Source organism: Fukomys damarensis, unplaced genomic scaffold (genome assembly GCF_012274545.1).
Source record: "Fukomys damarensis isolate Sample0158 unplaced genomic scaffold, DMR_v1.0_HiC HiC_scaffold_19, whole genome shotgun sequence".
Lineage (NCBI taxonomy): Eukaryota > Metazoa > Chordata > Mammalia > Rodentia > Bathyergidae > Fukomys > Fukomys damarensis.
In genome coordinates this window covers 5323208-5341607 of record NW_022900931.1, presented here as the reverse complement: position 1 = coordinate 5341607, position 18400 = coordinate 5323208, and the positions used below count along the sequence as shown (strand labels likewise).

General features: G+C 59.6%; 1 protein-coding gene across 1 annotated transcript in view; it reads right to left on the bottom strand.

Annotated features, from left to right (window-relative positions):
• The window catches only part of Scube1 (signal peptide, CUB domain and EGF like domain containing 1), a 105454-nt gene that overhangs the window by 22780 nt on the left and 64274 nt on the right, over nucleotides 1-18400 (bottom strand). The window contains exons 8-11 of the mRNA XM_010634380.2: nucleotides 9404-9520; nucleotides 5492-5614; nucleotides 3539-3655; nucleotides 2223-2345 (exon numbers count right to left, since the gene is read on the bottom strand). Of these exons, the coding sequence (XP_010632682.1) occupies nucleotides 2223-2345; nucleotides 3539-3655; nucleotides 5492-5614; nucleotides 9404-9520 (480 nt within the window). The remainder of the gene's footprint in view (nucleotides 1-2222; nucleotides 2346-3538; nucleotides 3656-5491; nucleotides 5615-9403; nucleotides 9521-18400) is intronic.

The window sequence follows — 18400 nt, the reverse complement described above, 5'->3', positions numbered from 1 at the left end:
TTAAAAAAAAAAAAAAAAAAAAGGCTGGGTTGTAATTCAATGATGAGGCCCCCAGTTCAATCCCAGTAATGAAAAAAAAAAAAGTCAGAAACAAGTGTTCCAGTTTTGGCGAAGATGTGGAGAAATCGCAACCCTCCCACATTGCTGGCAAGGATGTAAAATAGGGCAGCCAGAGAGGAAAACAGTTTGGCAGTTCCTTCAAAGTCAAACATGGTCCACTGCTAGGTATACACCCAAGAGAATTGAAAACATGTCCACATAGAAACGGGGACAAAGGCTCACACCAGCATTACCCGTGATGGCCAAAAAGTGGGGAGTGGATAAAGAAAACATGGTCTACCCAAGTGAAAGAGAATTTGTCCATACAAAGCGCTGAAATAACGATACCTGCTCCAGCATGGGTAAACTCTAAAAACACAATGCCAAATGAAACAAACTGGTCAGAATACTTTACATAATTACATTCCCATGAAATGTCCAGGAGAGGCAAATCCAAAATTACCAGTAGTGTAATTACTAGGGAAAGTGGGGAGTGACTCTTATGGACACAGCGTTTCTTTTTGGAGAAATGAAAATGCTCTAAAATTGACCATGGGTGCATAGCCTGAGAACACTAAACCCAAAGAACCGCACACTTTACTTTCCTTTTTTTTTTTTCTGGTACCGGGGACTGAACTCCAGTCCTTGCGCTTGCAAGGCAGGCCACCGAACTGCTGAGCTAAATGCCGGCTGAGAACCGCACACTTTAAATCCTTTGGGTGAATGGTTTGCCAACTGAATTACTCTCAGTAAAGCTGTTAATAACAACCGCAGCAAAAACAAAGGAAGAACGGAAGTATCAGGCAGAATGTGTCAGAATTATGCAGTCTGGAGAGTCAAGTTCTAAGGGACCCAAATGGCTCTGGCTTGCTCAACTATGACCTTCTCTAAGGCACATTCTCTTGCAAAAAATAAAAGGGTAAATATTTACAGAGAGCTGAAAAGCTTCTGCAGGAGGGTGAGACTTTGCAAGTCTATGAAAAGAGAACTTGACTGACTCTAACAGAAGGAGAAGAGTTTGAAGTTAGAGGAACTGGTTTCTCGGGTCATTAGGTGAACCAGGCTGCTGTTCCTTCAGTCCCTGGGTGAGGACCTTTCATAGTACACAGAGACACAACCCTGGAGAGGGTCAAGGGTTCCATCTGGGCCCACTGTAACCTGGCTTCTGTTCTGGAAAGGAGCGACAGGGACAATGAGAACACCCAGAAGGATGCTAGCTGGCGGGGCCAGGCCACCCTGGGACACCCGACTGCCTCACGCAGACACCTGCTAACGTCGCCCCAAGACATCCAGCTTCTGGCGGGGACAGATTGGCTGTGTTGCTAGACACGGATGGAGAGGAGCTTTGTCTCCTGGCAGCAGAAGAAATGACTGGTTCATGACTGTCCTGTGACCTACACAATCCCGGGCAAGCTGCGAAGACAGCCTGGAACCAGACACTGAGACAGCACGCGGCCTCTCCAAATGGACCCTGTGAGCTATAAGGAAGCATTGGCAATGGTTGTTTATTTTCTGGAAATATTGAAGCAGCCCCTCCCGGAAAAAATATTAGATTTTATGTTCCTCATTTGAGATGTTCCAACTTACTCATTTTGTAATATGCAGACGCAGTTTATTGGAGAGCTATTCGTAAATGACTCAGAAGTGCCACTGTCTTTATCACCTGTGCTTTTGGAAAACTAGCTGTGATCTTTCTAGCACTGTGAGGTCACCATCTGAAGGTCTTTACTGGGGCTGTCAGAGAACTTCTGGTTTATATCCCGCTGCCCCCCCAGCGCCCCATGGGTTCATAGGCGGCGCTTTGGGAGGTGATGGGATCATGGGGTGTGATATTCACCAGCAGAGTAGCCTACAGATGAGTTCAGAGCTAAACGAGAGGCTGGTGGGAGGAGGAGGGTCACTGGGGGTGTGGCCTGGAAGGGTCTACCTGCTTCCCTCCTTCCTTGATCTCTAAGAGGTATTGGTGCCCCTACTGTGGGGCTGGCACTGGCCAGACACTCCGCTCCCGTTCCACTCCGGCCCCTGTTCCCTAGAGGTCCCTCCCGGGGCTGGGGAGGCAGGTCCTCCATACCCACCTTCTCCAAGGATTGGTGACTCCAAGCTCCTCCTCCATAAGACCCTGCCCCCCCCCCCCCGGAAGGGGCAGAGCCAGCAATCTGCCCCCCCCCCCCCCCCCCACTCACCCACACAGTCTTTCCGGTTCCAGTGCAGGCGCCTGCCAGGCGGGCACACGCACTCGTAGCTCCCCTTGGTGTTGACGCAGCCCTGGTCGCAGTGCCCGTTGCTTATGCTGCACTCATCCACATCTGGAAGCAGAGGCCCGAGTGAGGGCAGGAGGGAGGCTGGTGGGCCTGGCGGGGCCCGGACCGACCCAACCCGACACCACTGTGGGATGTATACGTGCCACACACGCACACGGGAATGCAGAGCTCCTCATGGACCCCAAACCTACCCCTTCTCCAGGGACCCTGGGCACTTTTCTGACCTCGAGGTGGCACCCAGTCCAACCTGGTCTCCTGAGCAGGGGCCCTGAGGCCTGATCTCACCCGGGGCTCCACATAAGCCCCTTTCCAGCCTCAGTTTCCTCTCCTGTGAGGAGGTAGGCGCTGGAGTGAAGGGAGACACCTCTGAGCCCTTCCTCTTCTGGCCAGGAGCCCCAGATGAACCCCGGATACTCAGGGCCCTGTGAATCAGGGAGGCAGCGGCCAGGAAGCATTCAGGTTGCCCCCAGGAGAGTGCGGCCATGTCCCGGAGCCCCCAGTACCACTGTGCCCATCTCCTGACCCCACCCCAGCTTCACACTTTCCGCCAGTGCGACAGAGAAGGTGGCAAGAGTCCGACCATCACCAGTTCCCACCTGCGCTGGCCACGCTGGGACAGACCAAGCCGCTGAGCTCAGCCCTGCCCTGAACACACGCAGAACCTCACACTCTGCCCTGTGCCCAGCTCCAAGGGTGCAGCTCCCTTCCCGCTCCCCATGGGTATCCTGGGTCACTCTGTCCCACAAAGCAGCAAAGCATCCTACGTAGACCCTCGGGGCTTCCTCAGTATTGGGAAACAGACCTCAGGTCCTCCTGGGTTCTGGAGCCCCTGCATGGTCCTGTCCACATCTCTACAACATCCTCGAGCTTCTGGGAGCCAGCAATACGGTGGCCTTGGTCCCTTATCTGTGTGCCTGAGCCTGTGCCCAGCGGTCCAGCCATGACCCACACAGCCTTCTCTGCGCACCCTCGGCCTCCACCCTGCCCTTCTCCACCACTAGGACGACTGGAGCTATGTCCCCAAGCCGCCATGCACAGATGTCTGCTGTCTTCTCCTGTCTTCCCCTGCCTCGCCCATGGCTGAGCCCCCCTGCCCAGCAGTTCCTCGCCTTGCTGAGGTCCCTCCCAGCCCCCCAGCCTGTCAAGGTCAGGGTTGGGGTGTGGGGTGCAGTGTAGGGGGCCGTGTGGCCCGGAGCGTGCCTCAAGGGGGAGGTGGCCCTGGTGGGCGGGCTGCAGACCTCCGCAGTGGGTGGTCCCGTAGAGGGTGTAGCCATGGTGACACAGGCACTCGAAGCTCCCGGGCGAGTTGATGCAGACGTGGTCGCAGGTCCGGTCAAAGGAGCACTCATTGATGTCTGTGGGGCCACAGGGGACAGAGTCGGGGAGGTGCTTCAGTGCGCAGTGGTGGCGTGGCCTGTCACTCCCACTCACCCAGGGCACACCGCATGTGGCATGGCCCCGGGACCTGAGGCTCGGGACCGTCAACCCACGGTAATGTCACGCTGCCTGTGGCTGCTGCTCTATTTTCTGCTTTCCTCCACTAACTCTGCCTCTGGGTTAGAAGCCACCTCTCGCCTGTCCTGGAGGTGAGCAGGGTGGAAAGATTTTGAACAGAAGGAACTGTTGTGAATCTCTGCCACTTTAACATCTCACACGCGGGTGCAGTTAGGAGCAGCAGTGAATCCACACCTGCTGGCAAGAAAATGACCGGGATTCTCCGGGAAGCCCGAAGGAGGTCACTAAATGGGGACATGAAGCCAGGCCTCCCGCATCCTGATCAGTGTGCTTTCCCATAGGAAGAAAAGCACAAATAAGGGCAAAGGGAAATCTGTCAGCCATACGGTTTAAGAAAGGAGCTCTGATAGGCTGTGACATTAGATTGTGAGCTTCCTGGAAGTGAATGGAACAAGAGAAAGAGGGAGAGCCTCAGATTTCCCATTACTGGAAAGGAGGAGACGAACCATATTTTATAGGAGACAAGTGTGTCCTGACACAAACTGTGAGGAAAACGGCGGACGGGGGCCCTGCCGGGCAAAGCAGACACTGCCTGGCCAGCTGCGGGCACGGCAGCAGAGAGCTCACTTTGAAAACATGACCCTCTGTGACTTTGACAGTCGCTACACCGCTTGTGTATAAACCACTGACACCCAGAAGGGGGTACGTTCAGGGTGCTCAGAGGCTGGGATCCCTTCTGGGGCAGGGAGCATCTGGGAAGGCCTCCTGGAGCTTGGGGATAGACCCTGAAGGATGGGGCCAACTTGGGAGAGAGGAAGAGCACCTGCAAAAGGGCTAGGAGGAGCCCAGGGGACTGTGTCAAGGTCAGGGGGTTGGGGAGGTGCTGGGGTCCCCAGCCCGAGAGCACCGAGTGCCAAAGGAGGTTGGAGGCCTGCCTGCCAGGTGTGGGAGCCCGGGGCTCCAGGGACTCAGAGAAAACTTCCAGGAAGGGGCAGAGACGTGGGTGGGGGCTGGTGAGGACAGGGCTGGGACTGGGGGGCGGTGACTGGCAGGGCCATGTGGGGCCTCTGGCTGCCCGGCCTCTGAGCTGTAGGTCCCAGAGTCAGATCCAGCCACGCGTAGCTTTAATTATGGAGAGCCCATAGGGACAGAACCACCGGCTGTACCCCAACGGTCCGGGGACAAGTGGAGTCCTTTCTGGACCCTCCTTTTGGGTCCTCTTCCAAAGCTAGTCCTGTGGGCACAGTGCCATCGCCTGCGAACCCCTCTCCACAGGCCATCCTCGAGGCTCCCTCGGCACCCATGCCAGCTGCTGGGCTTTTCCTGGGCTGGGTTCCCGGCGGGTGCTCAGCCCTGTCCTCCCACCACCCTTGCTCCTAGCAGGCGCCCAGGGACCCTGACGGACTGTGGGAGGAGCCCGCAGTGCACTCCACTAGGTGGCAGCACCCACTTTGGAGCTGTAGCTGTCTGGGCCCTGCAGAAGCGGAAGGAGGGGAGGAGCCAGGTGGATCCTTTCCTGGGCCTCAGTTTCCCACCTATGAAGGGGACAGGTCGTACTGGATGGCTCCTAGGGTCACAGAGGACACATAAAGGAGAAGCAGGCAGGAGCGCATGCCAAGTGGGAGAAGCACGTGCATCCGTGCAGCCCCTCCACCCCACGCCCACCTCCTCTCTGCTGGAAGTGACCTAGGTCCTGAGAGGACCCCACAAGGGCCACCCAGGCTCATGGGGCTCACCTTGGCAAGTGCGCTCGTCCGTCAGCAGCTTGTAGCCCTTGCGGCAGCTGCACTCGAAGCTACCCACAGTGTTGCGGCAGAAGTGGTCGCAGCTGCCATCGTTGATCAGGCACTCGTTGATGTCTGTGGGGAGAGGGGCGGGCAAAGGTGTGAGCTCTGGGACGCAGGAAAAGGCCGGGCTGGAACGCCACCAACCTCCTACTCTGCCCCGGCTTCCTGACACCTAGGGCCCAGAAATGTGCATGGGTCTGGGGGCCTGGGGCACTGGGAGCCCCGTCCCGGAAAAGAGCACCAGGCCATCTGGGAGCCCCAGGTTGCGCTGCGAAGCCCTCCCTCGGGATCTTCTGGGAGCTCTGTGTCACAGATGGAGTCCCGAGGCCACTAGGGAAGCAGAGAGTTCACCGCAGCCAGGTCCAGGGAGGGCTCAGGCGTGGCCAGGCCCCTCCTGGGCAGCCCTGGGATCACAGCAGCAAGAAGTATCTAGCTCGAAGCTGCTGGCAGGAGAGAGGCCGCCCATCTCATAGCTTTGCCACCTGTGCTCTTGGCCAGGGGGCGGGACCGCCCCAAGCTTCCACCCGTGAACTAGGCTGTCAGCCAGTGTCTCCCCTAGGAAAGTGGGCAAGAGCTGAGGCACTAAGCTGGCAGGGGCTGCCCATGGGCAGCCGCAGCCCCAGGAATGCCTAGGCCTTCAGAACCACCCACCCTTTCTCCTCATCTGAGCCTGGGGCAAAGGGCTGCCATAGCAACCAGACTTTTGTTTGTTTGTTTGTTGAGACAGGGTCTCACTGTGTAGTTGAGAATGACCTGGAACTCACTATGTAGCCCCAGCTGGTCTCAAACTCACAGCGATCCTCCTGCCTCAGCCTCCCCAGTGCTGGGATTACAGGCGTGCACCACCACGCCCGGCAGCAAGCTGACTTTGGAGGAAAGCATGTTTATTAGTAGCCCAGGCTGCTGTGGTGTTGAGGAAACCCCTCCTCCTCTGTACTCCAGGGTGCAGAAGGGGTGCTGGGCTCACATGGCCCTTCAACCTGCCCAAGCCACTGGGGGTACAACTTCTGCCACTCTTGTGCACCCCCTCATCTCCCACCCACCTTCCGGGGGGCAGCCAGCAAATCACTGGCCACAGCAAATCCATGGTGTGCCCTACATGCCAGCAGGTCGCTGAGGCCCCCCTGCCACCCAGGGTCAATGTCCAGCCCCTTGGCAGAGGCTCATAGCCTGGGCTCCTGCCGCTCTCTCACCTGCTCACCCTGCACCAGAGCCCGCCTTGCCACTTGGGGGAGCTCCCCTCTGGGAAGCCTTCTCGGCTAGTTACAGAGGGCCTCAGGGACAACAGAGGGGTGTCTGCTCCTGCCTGGAACCCCGAGCCAAGCAGGAGCGAGAGTGCAAGAAGGACAGTAAGTGGAGGTGATCCCAGCCCACAGAAGGGACCTGGGCCGTGAGCAGAGCATCTGAGCGCATTGCCTGGGTGGGGCTTGGGCTGTGTGTATGGGGTTAGAGAGTGGGAGGAGCCGCGGGCCTGCGCAGGACCACTGTGCCTCTTCCTCCGGCATCCCACCAGGGCACAGCTAGGCAACCTCCTGCCCTATGGGTTGAGGGCTTTGGGGTGGGAGCTGGGGGGGCAAGGGGTGTTGTGAGCATCACCCTGTGGCACTGGCTGGCCAGGGTGGAGGGCAGGCAAGGTACCTTTGTGCCATGTAGATGAAAGCCCTGGCAGGTGGGCTTCCTGGCCCAGGGTCCTGGGGAGAGGCAGGGGTTAGAGGAGGGGCTGTTGTCCCTGAGGGAAATCTAGGTTCCAGCTCAGGAAGCCCATCCTCTTGCAAGATATCCCCACGCAAGCAGGACCACCCCAAACAGGAAGCTGAGACTGCACCCCGCCAGTCCATGCTCCTGAAATGACCCTGCTGCCCCCAGTCCCCATGAATAGGCAAGACACCCCCACCCACCTCCCTCTTGTGCCTCCACCTGCCCTGTGATCCTGCTACCCAGGCCTTCTGGCTCTGGGTTTTCCAAGCCCTCTGTTACTCCTGCCCCTCCAGCCACCGGTTTTCCCTGCCAATGGCTTTCTGGCTTCCAGAGAGCCCTGAACCTCTGAAATTGCCCCTTTGAAGTCCTGCCTGGAGCCTCACCAGGGCTGGGGTGTGGGCTCTCACTGGAGACCATCTCAGGGGCCAGGGCCTTGGGCCACTGGGGATTCCCAGCTGAGCTTGCCCCAGCCAAGGCCCGTGGGTGCCTCTCCAGCCAGAGCCGGGAAACCCTGAAGACACCCACCCGGGGGTCTGGACTGCCTCCTGACTCGATGATCTCATAAATGTTCATGGTAGTCAGGCCCAGGCAGGTCCTGAGACCCTCCAGTTCTACACCCATGGAGAGACCGCAACTCAGCCTTTTTTACTGTTACCTGGCCCAAACAGTGCCATCTTAGTCACACAGGAGGAGAGGCCCCTCTTACAGGACAGACACCCCGAGGCCAGGGAGTGAGGGTCCCAGGGGTTTGCCAGAGGCTGGGCCTGGGTGGCCTGATTACAGGGCCCATTGTTTTAAGACCACCACAAGGGTTGGGCCTGGAAATCTCCTGTACACCTCAGAAATGGAGCTGGGGGTGAGTTCCCCTCAGATACTGGGGTGGGGGCCAGAGGCAGACGCAGGAGCCCCTCTCCCAGCTGCCCCTCCTGGGCCACATGATGCCGAGGCCCTTTTTCCCCCAGACAGTTGGCTCCTGGTGGGGAGCTCTGGGCTCCAGACCCCCATTTCTGCTGCCCTCACCTCCCTCAGGGTTCAGCCCTGCGCTGCCCTTCTGCCCAGCTCAGCCTGCCTCACAGCCAATGGTGAGGCCAGGGTCCCACTGTGGCATGTGGAGGCCTCGGGTCACATCCCTGCTGTGAGGCTTCCTTGCTAGTCACTCCTGGCACCAGGTCCGTGTGGTGAGGATGAGGTGCTACCTGTCTGCCCACGTGCCTACCAGGGACACATCAGGCTACTGATGGCCAGAGTGGTAACCTTGGGGGGGGTTACTTTAAAATAAACAGGCTCCAGAAAGACTATTATTTTTGTCAACAGTCACTGCTTTTTCCCAGCGAGCTGGAAAGGAAGGAAAGGCCACTGCTGTCTATTTTTATAGGCTTAAAAACAGTCTACCTTGACTTATTTTTGACTCACCCTAAAACTCTGTTTTCAATAATTTCACTGACTGGGCTTCGCAAAGTTCGAGTCCCTGTCCCCTTCCGGGATCTGTCCTGGTCAAGGTTGGCGGGGACCTGGGCTTTGTGCACTCTGTGAACAAGGGTGCTCAGGCCTGACTCCCTGCCCAAGGCCCAGGCTTTGCCTGGCTGGTCCTGAGTGGGAGGCTGGTTCTTCGGCAAGCTGGCCCAACTCCAGTGCTGTCCCATGCCTGGCTGGCTCCCTCCTTCCCTGCCTTCCTCGGCCCATCACCCAGGGGCTCCTGGCAACTTGTGGGGGTGTCAAGGAAGCAGCCGGAAGCCGCCCCTCCACTTCCGCTCCCTGCCGGCGGCAGGCCCGCCCCTCCTTCGCTGCCTTCTTTGCCAGGCTCCAGCCTCCTTATTTTCTTGGTCAGATGTTGGTCCTCCTGCCTCCCGATTCCTTCAGCCGAGATTCTCTTGAAACTTCGTGACAGTGGCTTACAGTGACACATGCACCTCCCGGCCCAGTGTCCCCGGGGACTGCAGGTCCAGGAAGCCCCGCAAGAAGACACCTAACTGTCCACCCCGTGGACAGCGGAGGCCTTTGGCTCAGGAACTGGTTGAATGCTGCGCCTCAGAACCGGCACTTCCTGGAGCCCCGCCGGAGATCCGCCCTCCTCCTGCCCTTCGTGTGCCGTCCCGATCCAGCCCAGCAGCCGGGCCCAGCTGTGTGGCTGCGAGGGACCGGCCGTCCGGCCCCTGTGCTGACCTTTACACGTCTTCCCATCCGGCTGCAGCGTGAATCCGACGGGGCAGCTGCATCGCACGCCAGTGGCCGTGTCCTTGCACGTCCGGTCACAGCCTCCGTTATTTACCGCACACGTCTCTGGGGAGGGAAAGAGACAGGCGCTCAGTCTCCTGGGGCAGGGGCCACCGTCTCTCCCCATCCGGGGGGAGATGGCCTAGGAGGGGGGAGACCTGGTGCACATTCTGGCTCTGATACTCTCACCGTGGGACCCCAGGGGAGCCGGGCAGCCTCTCTGGGCCTCAGGTTCTCCGTTGAGAACATGAGCGGATGGCACTGTGCCCCTGGGTGGCAGGGAGGCTCCCGTGTGCTGAGGAGCTGTGTGTAAGTGGCAGAGGCCTATGCTTGGGTGGAGGTTACCACCAATGGGCACCATCACTGTTTGGGGCCGACGCTAAGGGGAGCATACCTAGTATCTAACTGCCCAGGGTCTTAACTGCCTGCCTGGACTCCAACTCCAGAAGTAATGGCTGGCTGCAGGCGGCAGCTGAGGCTCCCCTCTCATCCCTCTACAGAGTGGCTCTCGGCCCTGGCAGCCTGCCGAGCAGCGGGTCCCCAGCCTGCACTCCATCCGTCACCTCACCAGGCTCTCAGCCTCACATCTGTTCTCACTGAACCGTGCGCCAGCGGCGTCTGGTTTCTGTCTGTTTGAAGGCCGTCTAGTACTTTTTTCCCTTCTGCAGAATTCAAAGGGGCTGAGCGGCGGGGGGCACAGGCGAGGTCACCGCAGCCTTTGCGCGGTGCTAGTGATGCTCAGCAGGCCCACAGAGGGCCAGCCGAGCCAGCTCACAGGCAGGGAGGCCGCTCTCACAGACCTGATTCCCACCACCTGGGTTCCTTCCTGAGCACCTGGTAGGCAAATGGTGATTTCGCTCTTCCCTTCGCTGCTAGGAGGCAGAAAGGCGCCAGGTGCCCATTTTTCACAACCCGAGTTCCCCGCTGCCTCTGCCTGGTTGCCCCTGGTTCTCGGGCAGATTCTCCTCCACTCTGCCAGCTGCCTGCTCAGGGCTCCCTCCACAAGGAGTTCGGGAATCGGGGGGGATTCTCAGGGGCCAGCGGTCCATGCTGTTAATTAGATCAAGTCCACGGTGCTTTTCTCTAGAAATTCACCTTGGAGGAGGGGTGCAGGAGGGAGAGAAGCCCGGCATCCCTCTCTGTCATGGCTGCCATCTTGGGCAGAGCTGGAGTTGTCCTAAAAGCGGACTCTCCTTCACCCTGACTCTTCTCAGTCTGGCTCTCAGCATCCGCACAGATCCAGGGCTCCAGCTGGGTGTGCGTGGTTGTGGTGAACAAATTTATGCTGCCACCTCCCTGTCATCCTTTGGGGCCTGGCTCATAGGCCACCCCTGAGAGGAGCCTGCCTGAGCCTCTTCACAGGAAGGGGCCGAGCCCTTCTCTGCACTGGGGCAGCTGGGCCGTGCGCCATGCCACATGGTCTCTCCTCAAAGGCCTCCCTTGGGGCTGCCTCCCAGCTCTGCAACCAGAAAGCGAGGATGAGCCTTTCTCCCCGGGGCCAAGGTGAAGGTCACATAAGCCCACTTGAAAGTGCTGGTCCAGGTGTTGGAATGACTGCTTGCCAAATGTTGCCTTCAGCTCCCAGACGGGGAAATCCTGCCTCCCACCCCCAAGCAGGGGCGACGAACTCCCCTAGAGCCCCTACAGCCTTTCTTGTGGGAGATGGAAGAGACCTGCCTGCTGCCCAGGTGCAGGTAATTAAGGCTCAGGGGTGGGGTGGGAGCACCGGGGAAGGAGGCGCACGGCCTGGGCCTCTCCACGGTGGCGAGAGATGGCCTGGCAGCTTTAGGCCTTTCCCACACTTGGCCTTGGGGTCTGACCCTCCAGAGTGCTAAGGGGTCCTCGGGGACCTCCGCTGAGGCTGGGACTCAGTGCGGACGGCCACCCCCCTCTGCGAGCCCATTATGGACTCTTTCCTGCCCCAGCAGTTTTATTTTAGTTTCCCTGTGCCGCCACCGCCAGGCCCCGTGGGCTGTCCCTGGGTGCTGACCGCTGCCCCACAGCACCTCGCCCTGGTTCATGTACGCCAGCAATGGCCACCACGTCCCTCCCGTGCCTCACGCTCCTGCCCTCACAGTGCTGGGCCCTCAGCTGCCCGACAAGGAGTCCGAGGCTGTACACAGTGCTGGAGCTGGAGGGACCTAGCCAGCCCCTGCTCCGGGGCGCAATGCAGCCACACAGGGGCCCGCTGGCTGTCACCACACCTGCTCCCTCCGAATCCTGGGACCCCCGCCACCTTCCCACGGACTGTCCTGTTGCTTCCCTAACATGGTCCAACTTCAGCTCCTGCTCTCATCGCTGCTCCCCAGCCCAGCCTTCCAATCACCCTGTCTCTGGCCACTGCCCCGTGCTGAGCCCCTCTGGGCTCTCAAGGGCTTCTCTATGCCGGGCCTGGTGCTGGGTGGCGAGGTGTGGGTAGAGGGAGCACAGGCACCTGGCCCATCCTCAGTCTATTTTTCTGGACCTTGGCAGGCTGTCCTTGCCTGGGCTCCAGCACCTCCTCTACCATGCCGGGAGGGGGGCGTGGCTCCCGCTGGGCCCATCTGAGCTGTGTCTGTCCCAGGGTGGCAGATGAGCGGCCTAAAACACACACAGCGATGCTGTGTTGCTCTACCTAGGCCTCTGCATTCATAGGACAGGTGGCTGGGGTGGGGTCCTGGGTGCTGCTGAGGGGGCCTCTTGCCTTTGGGGGCCATGAGCTCAGGGGAGTGCCCAGCTTCCATCTCTGAGCGTCTTGAAAAGCAGCCTCACCTCTCTGTCCCCCAAGGCCAGGCCAGAGGACACCAGACCAGGCGGTCAGACCACCAGGTTCAGAGAGATTAAAACAACAGCCGGCTTCCAGGCAGTGGCATCTCAACTGCGGGTCACTGAGAGGACCACAGGGCTGGACCCTGCAGGAGGGCCACTCCCCTGGCGCTTCTCCCTCTGTGGCCTTTCCTGGGTCCCCTCCCAGGGCCTCAGTGTGGGCTGGAGCTGGGAGACGAGGTCTCCCCCAAATCATGGGGGCCCCCGCATTTCACAGGGCGGCCAACCCCCATCTGTGCTTGGACCCAGCTGCATGAACTGCGGTCCTGGGGCTGAAAAGGGAAATTGAGCAGAGGCGAACCCGAGTGTCCTTTTGCACTCCGAGGGCCCCATCTCTCTCTTCGTACCCCGTCCCCAGGTAAGAGCTACCAGGCTCTGCCTGAGAGCCTTCTGTTCCTCCCGGAGAAGTGGCAGCGACAGACCTGTGTGCAGCCTGCCCACTTGGCAAAGCAACGTCTCACCCACTGGCCTCAGCCGGCCTCTTGGCAGCCCGCGGGGATGTTCCTGCAGGATGGACCAGGGGCTCAGACAGGTAGAAGAATGCGGCCAGGTGGCACCGACGACCTGAAGGGTGGGGCCCGTGTGAAGTAAAAGCCAAGGGCCTGTCGTCAGAAATTATTCAGGATTTCGGAACGGAGACAGCAGGATATTAAAGTAGCCACGGGCTCACCTCAAGGCAGGGGCCTAGTGACTGCACAGGGTGAGCACTTGGGAAGTGGCCCGCGTCTGGGTCACACTCCAGTAAGGAGGGGCCAACCTTGGGGCCAGGAGGGCCTGAGCAGTGGAGCTGGGTGACAAGGAAGAAGACTGGCTGGGGCCTAAAGGGCACAGGGGAAATTCCCAGACAAGAAGCCCCTGGGAAGGGTGCTCCCCTGTGCCTTGTGTACACAGGCCAGGGCGGGGAAAGGAGGCTGCCTGGGCGCTGCCTGTGGGTACCACCTGGGGTCCAGCAGGGCCCCTGAGGGAGTCTCAGTCACCAAGTATGTGGATTATGGGCTGCAGGTCAGATAAATGGAGTGGTGGCTCTGTGCACTGGCTGTGAGTGCCCGGGCTAGTGCCTTCGTTTCCCGGGTCTGTTTCCTGATGGTCACAGGGTTGACAGTGGGCGCCACACCCTTCCTGCATGGCCCTGAAGCCACACAGGAGGTGCTGGTGCTCTGCAAACTAGTGTGACCATGACCCCAGGCTCACCCTCAATTCTGTTTCTTAGTACCCCTGGACGTGATCTCATCACCCAAGACCCACTGCTGATTTACCCAGATACTGTCTGAACTGCTCTGACCCTGGCCTCCGACCCTTGGGGAGGAAGGGTCCCTTCCTGTGGCGGTGCCCTCCTTGGCCATTCCCCCTCCAGGCAGAGCTGAATCAAGGTGGCCCCTGTGTCCCTCAGGGGCCCAGACAGTGGGGGTGGCTGATGCATGGTGCTCAGTGACTGGATTGATGAACGGGGACCCTGGAGTTCTGTGAGGAATGACATAAAGTGTGGGCTGGGCCTGGCAGCGCTGCAGGGATCAGGGCTCAGCAGATGAGTGGGGAGGGGATGCAGGCTGCCTTGCAGGGCCCCGCCAGGAGCTCTGCACCCCTTACAAAGTGAATCAGCTATGGCCAGGCTTTGCTCCAAAGAGTCAGGGGATTATGAGTAAATGACTGTCCCTTGTCTGGCCTTGGGCTTCCCACCTGTAGTGTACCAGGGCTCACCAGGAGCGGTGGATCCTGTGGGCCCTGTGTCCTGCACCTGCCCTGTCCCTGCAGGTCTGACCTAAAAGTCCCCGCCTGAGCTGGCACCTGCTGTCTGCGCTTGAGCCAGTGGAGGTGGCTGTGAAGCATGACCATGGGCTTTCCCTGTCCACCTGCTGAATGCTGACCCTCCCCTGGCTCCTAGTGCTGAGACAAAGGCCACTCTGCCGGTGTGGTCCTTACATGGTGGCCCTGGTCTCCTCTTGCCCTGAACTCTGGCTGTGACGTTAGAACAGGGTGCAGGATACATTCAACAGCCCTTATGCTGCCTCTTGTCTTCCAGCAGGGGGCAGAGGAGAGGTCCTGACCCATCCACTGATGTTTGTTCCCTGGTCCTAGCCATGCTGCTGCTGTATAATGCTGTCCCTAACTGTGCGAATGCCCACTCCTGGTGCCATCTGCTGAGGTGGGAGACTGTAGAGGATGGGGTCCTTCTACTCATGGTGCTCAAAGACCACCTGGGTGCTTCCTGGACTCTGCCTTGCAGCACTCGGCCCGGGTAACTCTGTGGGTCTGGTAGGCCCTGTGCTGACTGGCCTACAGCGCAGACCCCATCCCGTGGACCTTGGTCGCCCCAAGACTGCCCTGTTCAGAGGAGTTCTCTAGTGTGGGAAATGTCACTCAGTCATGTGCCTGAGAGTGCTCAGATCACTGCTTGGAGGTCTGTCTGGACCTGGGGGACCACACCAGGTCTACAGCCAGAGGGGTGGAGGGCGGCCTGAGGGCGAGAGGTGACAGACCTCAGGAGAGGTTTGGTTTGCAGGTTCTGAAGGACAGTGGATGTTTTGCATCAGAGCAGGTGACAGGAGCAGGGGCACCAGCGGCACGACGTCCCTGACCCTGACTCTGGTCCCTACTCTAGGCACCGAAGGTGCTGAGGTCAGAGAAGGGGTTGATAAGTAGCCTCCCCTTGACCCAACCCTCAGCAGGGAGCTAGGGTGTGATCATCAAGCCCGGACTACAGAGGCTAAGGAAGGAGATGGAGCGAGGCTGAGCAGCTGGCCAACAGCTGGCTCAGCACGCTGCCTCTGTACTGGGCTACCCCTCTAGCCTGTGGACCTGGGAGGTAGCATCAGACCCTTCTGTGCAGAACCCTCACCAACAGCAGCCAGTGCCTGCTGAGCATGCCCAGGCTGGGCGCCATCTGCCTGTCCTGGAGGGTGGGGGATAGGGAATCCTAGGGCTAGCCCTTGGCCCAGGCTGCTGCTGGCTGACCATGTGGCCTCTGGAGGGTTGGGCAGCAGCACACTGGTAAGGTGAGAGCCAGGCAGAGGACGGCTGGAGACGTCAGGTGCCTGGGAAGGAGGGAAACCCACCCTGGCCAGCACTGCCCACCTGTTCAGGACTGTTAGGCCCCCTGCAGGCCAGAGAAGGTATGGTCCTGGCTAAACCAGCTAAGGGGGTGGGAGCGTGGGCCCTGATTTAAGGGGAGACCCTCTTTACTCAGGTCCGACCAGTAACAGGCCTAACAGTGGCCCCTAAAACTTTTTCCATCCTAATCCCCAGAACCTGTGCCTTACAAGGCAAAAGGGATATTGTGGATAGGATAAGAGCCTTGGACTGGGGCATCACCCTGGATTTTCTGCACATAATAGGTACACCACAGTCCTTAAAAAAAGGAGGCATGGGGAGAGGGTAGGGGCGAGGGCTGTGATAGCAGAGAAGGCTCAGAGCCACCAGGCTATTGGCCCTGAAGGAAGGAGCCGTGGGCTAAGCAATGAGGCAGCTTCCAGTCGTGGGAAACAGCAAGGTGAAGAGCTGTCCCCTAGAGCCTCAGCAGAGACACAGCCCACTGACACCGGGATGTCGGCCCAGGGATCCCTGTGTCACGTTTGTGAGCGGCTGCCTCTAAGTCGTGCTGCTGTAAGCCACAGAGATGATCATGGCAGCCACAGGCACCAAACATACACACATCCTAAGGACGCTTTGGGGAAAGGAAGCTGAGGAGACCAGCGCTGGCGAGTGTGACTCAGCTGCCTGTCAGTCCTGCTCCAGGGACCCTGGGCCTGTGCGGACCTGATCTGTACCCTGAGGCGGGCTCCTGCCTGATGTGCACGGGAGATGTGCCGGATGAATGAATGTATCACTAGCACTTTGCAATCCAAAGTTCTAACGATGGTCATGGGACTCTAACCCTGGCTCTGAGTTTGACCCTCTTACGTATGTGTCACCTGAGCTGGGCTTGGCCTGTGTGTAGTGACTGGGGTGCTTCCTGTGACCAGTGATGGTGGGTGCCATTGAGGACCCTGGGTGGGCACAGCTACTGGGTTGAGGCCCAGTGACCCTTGGCTTCTTGGTTTCTCTTTCTGTCCCTCTCTAGATGGCAAGGACAGTGCCTACCACTGGAGCCAGCAGGGCCAAAGCCACCTACTCTGGGAGCGCACCCGAAGCGGCAGGGTCTTCCCACTGGGAGGCTGCAGGCTGGGGCTTGGGTCACTTCCGGTCTCTAAACTCTGGTCCCCTGGAATCACAATGCCACAACTTGGGTGGAAGACGAGCTGGGAGAAGACTCAGACACAGCTGAGTGCCCCAGCTTTAGCACACGCGTTTGCATCCCCTGCATTTGCCCTGTCTTGGCTCCTGGCTGTGGTCAGGGGTGGGCCAGCTGCTTAAATGACTTGCAGGTGTCTCAGAGCTGTGACCTCTGCAGACTGGGCACAAAGCATTTGTGGACCCCCCCCCAGGAGCCCTGATGCCTCAGTGTCCCCAGGGGCGTGGCATGTGGCCCTGGACACTTCGGGGAGAGCAGTTTCACACTGGGCTCACAGGACAAATCTCTGCCGATGTGCGGTCCCCCACGAACAGCGCAGGCATGAATCCTGCCCTCCGCCCAAGACTCCTCCTCTGCTTACTGCCTGTCCAGGCTAAAAACGGCCTCATCGATGAGTGGTCCTCAGGGCGGGAGAAGCCTGCGTGGCCATCTCAGCAGCTCAGGGCCCCGAGCAGTCCCCACCCGCCCTTATACCAGGTCCTCATCCTGGTCCTCTAGTGGGAGCCGGCCGGGGTAGGGGCTGTGCGTGGGGCCCGTGGGGCCAGGCGGCCTGGGGTCTGTCTGTGTCAGCATCTGTCTGACCCACCTCTCTCCTAGGGCTCCGATGGAGCTCCAGTGCTCTCCAGCCCCAGGGTCTCCCAGAGTAATCTGCCACCCCCCATCTCACCCCGTTCTGAGCCCCTTTGTGTTCGGCAGCTCTCCATGCGGGCCTGGCTCAGAACCTGGTATCTGCTCTGCTCTGACCAGCACAAGGCAGAACAGAGTGGCACCTCCCCTGCTCTCCAGACCTCGCCTCTATTAGTATAGCTGGGGCAGGCATCGCTCGCTGGGGTCTCCCAGGTTGGGCCTGAAGTCTACTTTACCACACAGGCCCTTCTGCAGACGGGGACTAAGGAGATCTTGAACCATGGGCTCACCTGGGGCCCCAAGACCAACCTTCCCGGATGCCCTGGCCCCAAGAACTTCAGGGAGGCCCAAGGACAGAAAGAGTGGGACCGGAGGTGGGAGTGTAGGGAGGCCAGCTGTTGTCCATTCCTGGGTTTCCTCCTGCTGTCGGCATAGACCCCAGTCCGCTCCCCTCGACGGCTCAGGGGAAGGTGGCCTACATTCTCCGTGTCCAGGGGGGCACTGTGGGCCCCTGACTGCAGCCACAGAAAGCAAGGACAGAGGCCCTGCTCCACTCGCATAGCGCTTGGCCCTTCCGGGGACAGAAAGCTCCTGCCCCTCCCCCACCCTGTGCCCCCGATTCCTACTGAGGGAGACAGAGAGTTCTCTGAGACGACAGCCACCCACCTCCAGCCACCTTTCCAGGATATCTACTGTGCTGGCTCAAGTCTTCTTGCAGGGCTGGGTCCACACCTGCTTGCTGGGGCCTGGGATGAGCCTCAAAGTCCACCTCTCTCCCACTTCTGCAGCGCTGTCCAGACTGTGGACAGCAGGCTTCACTCGCCTGGCCAGGTGCCCAGGCATGGACACTCAGAACCCTGGCCTGCGTTCTCATCTGAGAAGCGGGTGGCACCTGTCCTCCCAGCACATGTGCAAGGGCTCACCAAGCCAGGCCGGCCAGGCTTTGAGCTCTTCACCAGCACAGGGCCCTCTGCCCCTCCTCCCTTCCTCTCTGATGCCCGGGCCCTTAGACATCTGCACGGGGACCAGGAAACTAGGTGACCTCTCTGGGACCTTCAGGGCCTTGCAACCCGACACTTAAGATGGCCCACATGGCCGGGCTCTGGGGGCTGAGCTCAGCTTTGCAGAGCAGTGTGTGGTCTTGGGCAGCCAGCGCACCAAGGGGCATCTGTCCCTTCCTCTGAGAAATGGGGATGACACCGTCTCATCCCACAGCTGCCAGGCTGGTGTGAGCCATCAGAATGTCAAGGATGATGCTGGCAGGCTGCCACCTGTGTTCTGTGCAG